We start from the raw sequence: 5,574 nt of genomic DNA on the forward strand, positions 1-5,574 counted from the left end.
TCTAAATGACTAAGTGGGCGCCCGTGAGATTGTGAGTGAGGTTAAAAATCATTATAGTAATCAGAAATATATTTTAATGTGACTAAAATCTATATGATATTAAAATGTACGTGACGGTGATTGGGGTAATTAGTGTCCCCTAACCGTCTTGTGAGTGGTCAACATGTTTCTGCCAAAGTGGCCCAGTTGGGTCCATGGCATTCATCAGGACCTAATTATAAATGGGGGCTCCGTTCTTATAAATCTCTTAACACATTGGGGCCTGGCTTCAGATGGAGGAAATACCTACAAAGAACTGCCGGTTACTTGCAAGAGGCATCTTAAAATATGTATTATGATGGTGTAACAAATGAATTGCCGCACAGTTAATCTTCAAGATTCGCAAGTTTTATCGGCCTTTATTGAGATAGATGATGAATCAAAGAAAAACGTGTAAATAAACTAAAAATCCACAAATAAACTTAGGAACCTGTCTGCAGTACACAAACCACCGATCCAAACTTAGGACATGGTAGACATATTCGCTCATCAACTGTTGTCACAGTCCTGCAGCCTAATTTAGAAAGATCAACCTACCCGTTGACTGGATGTATTAGAAATGGGCCCCATATTCTTCAATCGACATCACAGGCAGGGACGCCCCACTCGTGGCACCACTGGCCGGGCCACTCAGCAGATAAGTGGGTCTTGTTCTGCTTCACATTTCTTGCAAAGACATGTCAGGGGCACCACTGCCTGAAGGCCACTTGCTGGAGATGAGGTCCCGATCTTCTTTGTAACAGCATCTCTTGCAAATACCACCCTTCCATGGCACCACTGCCCACACAGCAGACACGGGGGCAGATACCCGTGGCATCACTGCCCCAAGCTGACTCAGCTGAACTGGGGCCTAGAACGCACCCCTGACATCAGCTCCATCACACTTGTGGTATAAGGTCAGGACACACCAGGTGGCACACAACTTCACAGACATCATCCTCAACACAGGATCTCTGCTCTCGCTTCACCATATGACCCTGGAGCACAGGAGTGTAGAAACTAAATCGAAACACCTACATCCATTGATGCAGAAGGACCTTACATGTTATTTCCAACCAAGTAAGGCCGTTCAGTGGCAAGTTTGTTAAAAATGATAAAATCGGATTGATCATAGAAAGGATGAGGCGGGCATTAAATTAAAGAGTTGCTTTACGCACGGCTGCTAGCAGCTTCATATTAGAAGTTGGGGCACTTTAGCCTGCTTCTGGTGACAGCGCCACTCCAGGCCCCAACTGTAGGTGCTTTCATGCTCCCTACCTCAATGTGCCACTTTCATAGCCAGCATGAGCACTGTCACCAGTGCCAAAACCCACTAGGCGCAATATCCGTGCTTACACACATTCATAGCCCCTCTCTACCCAAACAACCACATCCAATCAATGAAGAGGCCATAGGACGCAATGAGCAGCACTCATTTGCGTGCCCCCATTCACTGTGTTCAGTTAGGAACTGATCATGCGTGTAAACCTGAGATGTACTGTGCGCATAGCAGCAGGTAACACTCTGCATCAAAAACTTGATTCCCGACGCAGCCACTCATCCTTTTGTCATCCCGACAACAAAATTAGGAGCACAAAATCTAACGACGCTCCAAAGTACAGACTGGATACAAGTAAGGACGGCTCCTGAGAAAAACTCGGTTGAGGTGTTCCTCGAGAAGCTGTGTCCAAAATACCCTGGGAAGGCAGGGCCTCACTTGAAAGGTGAGTCATGAAACCCAAGCTCACACTACAGGACTCTTGGTGCTGGGAGTGGGAAGATGTGCACAGCAGGGGGAAAGGGATGGCCAGTGCAGGTGACGCTTTTCTTTTATAAAGGAAATCCTGCAGGCGTCATATCCCCCTGCTGTGCACATCTTCCCACTCCCACCCCATGCTGCACAGCACATCGAAATTGCTTAGTCGAAATCCCTGCCTTCAGGGAAGGATCGTAACCGTAGGGAAAACACCCAATAAACCCTTGAGAGCTTGGGTAAACTGAATAATGACAGGTAAAGATGCCCACAAGGGATTTTACTTCAGCAAAATTCTCTAGTATTTAATTTTTGAATTTACTTTACGGGTGAGCTTCCTCAGAACACAAACTCAGTATCAATTAATTGACACAATATTTCAATATATAGAAAACACACAAACACGGGAATATCTTATTGTAGAAAATATACAAATGATTTTATATATCAATTCGATTAAAAAGAGTACATATAAACAATCAATTGTGCAATGAATCATGAAGGGGAAAACTTACATTTTGTCCACAATTCATGAAAACAACATCTATTCCAATGCAGTTAACAGAGACATATATTTCCTAATGAGAATAATGTTTAACTGAAAGTGATAAATATTGCGGAAATAGATGATAAAGTCGACGTTTCGGTCTTTATTGGCATCAGTCCGCCAGACCATCTTCAGGACAGTAGATATTGCATAAAAAAAGACTCTTCATTGATTAGACTCAACACGAATAATCTTTAATGTGGAGGTATAGATCTCGCTGCTTCTGTGAAATAGACAAGTCGTCTCTGAGCAAATGATCAAGGTTAGTCCGAATTACTCATGACATTTTCAAAGGAGGATCATAGTCTCTCAATTTGTGACTTTTTAGCTGCATCACAAAAATTGTTTGCAGAATCGTTGGGAGGGCTAGCGTCAGTCCAAACAACAGGAAACGAACGGATAGCACCTCCGTGGCAGCCCATCTCCAAGAAAACAAAGTGGGGGGATGAGCGGTTTGCTGAAACTTTGTAGAGGATGGCTGGTTCAGGCTGAACCTGGGCCTCTCTGAAGAGGTAGTTAAATTTGAATTCTCAGATGTGATGCTAAAGCATCCAATAATAAAAAAGCTACGATGTGCAGCCTTAAAAAAATTAAGCTGGGGAAGAACAGTTTGCTTACTTTCGGTATTGTAGTGCATGTAAATCAGCAGCCCGGGCTGAAGATGGCGACTGGGGGGCTGAAGACCACTTAGCCCAATGGGTGTTGTGCGCCTACTTGCAGATGATGTGAGCTATGTCGTAGTGGGTGTTTGCGCATCACCAGCAGTTCGCGTGGGGAATGAGTCCTGCTCTGTTCACTTTTTTCAGTGACCAATGCCAATCATTTTGAAGAAAGTTCAAGTGGGCCTCTTGTGTGCACTTGTCCAGAGATTCCAGGGTGTCTGCCCAATCTTCCTCCTCATATGAGTTCTGTAAGAGGGTGCAAAGATTACATAAAAGAGGTGGTGAGGAAAGGTGGCTTAAGAGCATGACATACAGTCCTGACGTCACTCCCCTGTGGTGTCCCCACAAGTTCAGATAGGTCACTAGAGGTGAGGACTGTAAGGGCCAGGGGCTTGGACCCAAGCAGAACTTCAGGAAGTGCTGCAGTTTCATGTAACACCAGGTTTGCCTCTGATGGAGGGCAAACATTCTCTCTCAGCTGGGTGAACAGCTATCGGTCGCCAGCAAGCAGGGTTTGTTCCAAGGTGCGTATTCCCACCTCTCTCCAATCGGTCCAGCAGAGGGTCTGACTGTCAATGTATAGACCCTGAACCACAAAAGTGCCTTGTCATGTAGTCGTGGGTCTAACCCGAATAGGTATGTTGAGAGCACTTCCAGGCCTTGAACACTGCAGGTAGCACAGGATGCGAGAGGAGTAGCTGGATAGCATTGTCCCCATAGAGAAGGTCAAGTCCCTTGCCTGCAGGGAGAGATGCAGGGCCAGGGCAAAGTGTTCTACTGGGATGGTGCATTTAGGTCATAGGACGTGTAATATCAGCATTATATACTGATGCAATTGAATAGATCCACATCCTCTTTTCTGGTCATGGTCTAGTTTTAAATTATCTAATGTCAAAGAGAAGTGAAATGTGTAATCATTAAGTGATTGCATTTGAGTAGCAAGAGCCTAACTCAAACCCTGCACCTATCATCTAAAGTTGTCAAAAAGCTAACATTTGTATTAAAAGTACAATATTTTTGAAATAAGTTGGGAATAAATGCTTTATTGCACAATCAAATACACATTTCTAAAAAGCTTGCACCAGTGGAAATGACTGATTGTGTTTGCATTTTATTGTAGACATGGAAAACTGTCTGCAGGGCCCTGAGGACCAGTGGCCGGATGTCAAGAAGGTTGGATGCCTCCTAAAGGACATTGTTTTCCTCTCATACAGTGACATGATTTTGGCCACTGTGGCCATGATCTTCTCTGCTGTCACTGCTGCAGTGCTGGGAATCTTTCTCAAACACCAAGAGACACCAATAGTGAAGGCCAATAACCGGGATCTCAGCTACGCACTCCTCACTGCCCTAATGTTGGCCTTTCTCTGTTCCCTCCTATTCATTGGACGCCCTATGGCGTGGACATGTCTGATCCAACAATTTGCATTTGGGATTATTTTTACTGTTGCTGTGTCTTGTGTTTTAGCAAAAACTGTCACTGTTGTCATTGCCTTTAATGCCACCAGGCCTGGGAGCAGATTAAGCAGATGGCTGGGATCAAGGGTGTCCGGCTCTATTGTCCTCTTGTCTGCACTGGGAGAAGTGACAATCTGTCTCTCTTGGTTACTCACCTCTCCACCTCACCCTGGCATTGACACACAGTCTGAGACTGGGAAGATGATCCTGCAGTGTGACCAGGGTTCTGTGACTGCTTTTTACTGTGTGATTGGTTACATGGGACTGTTGGCCTTTGCCAGCTTCATTGTAGCTTTCTTAGCCAGGAACCTCCCGGATAAATTCAACGAGGCCAAGCTCATCACATTCAGCATGCTGGTGTTCTGCAGTGTCTGGGTCTCTTTCTTCCCTGCATACGTCTGCACTAAAGGCAGGTACATGGTGGCCGTGGAGATCTTCGCCATCTTAGCTTCCAGCGCTGGACTGCTGAGCTCTTTGTTCATTCCCAAATGTTACATCATTCTGTTCAGGCCGGATATCAATGCCAGAGAACATTTAACTTTACATAGTCATTTATAGTCTTATATTGAAGTTCACACTTGAATTTTATATTAAAATGTTGTATTTCTGAAGGGTTTGAAAGAAATGCATCATCCTTTTGTATAACCATTAGACTGCCTGCAGGAAAGCATTAATACCTCCAGTAATAAAGATAGTTATTAAGGACATCCACTGTGAATTATTTCGAATCCTTACTGTACTTGCATAGTTCCAGTGGTTTTACGACTACTAGTGGGCCTCCAGCACAGATTATATCACCCAGAGAATGTGGTGTAAAGGATAGAGCGGCAAACCCTGCAGCTGGGGCACTTGGTTTGAGTCTCAACATCCTGTGATTCTGTGAAAATCACTGTAATCTCCCCGCTCCTGTAAATGGATGTGCCCATCTGTGATACAACTGGTGCTCATGTGAAGTTCTCTGATACTTTAGTTGAGCTCACGTGATATAAAAATGTTTAAAATCAAAGTAGCCCTTTTAAACCTGTCTCAGGCTTGCCACAACATTGCCAGTGTTTGTAGTTTTACAAAACTTTGGTAAATGCTTTTTTCAACTGAAACTTTATCGTATTTATTTAAATAATCCTGTTGACATTTTC

General features: G+C 44.3%; 1 protein-coding gene across 1 annotated transcript; it reads left to right on the top strand.

Moving 5' to 3' along the window:
- The first annotated feature begins 4,102 nt into the window (after positions 1-4,102).
- Positions 4,103-4,996, top strand: LOC146829983 (vomeronasal type-2 receptor 116-like). Its single transcript, XM_085604008.1, has one exon. It carries the CDS (start codon positions 4,103-4,105, stop codon positions 4,994-4,996), a length of 894 nt encoding a protein of 297 aa, XP_085460134.1.
- The last annotated feature ends 578 nt before the right edge of the window (positions 4,997-5,574 follow it).

Source organism: Triturus cristatus, chromosome 5_1 (genome assembly GCF_964204655.1).
Source record: "Triturus cristatus chromosome 5_1, aTriCri1.1, whole genome shotgun sequence".
In the NCBI taxonomy this organism is placed as follows: Eukaryota; Metazoa; Chordata; class Amphibia; order Caudata; family Salamandridae; genus Triturus; species Triturus cristatus.

Bases quoted from the DNA above. Each gene is read 5' to 3' on its own strand.
- LOC146829983 (XM_085604008.1), top strand. From the start codon at position 4,103: ATGGAAAACTGTCTGCAGGGCCCTGAGGACCAGTGGCCGGATGTCAAG.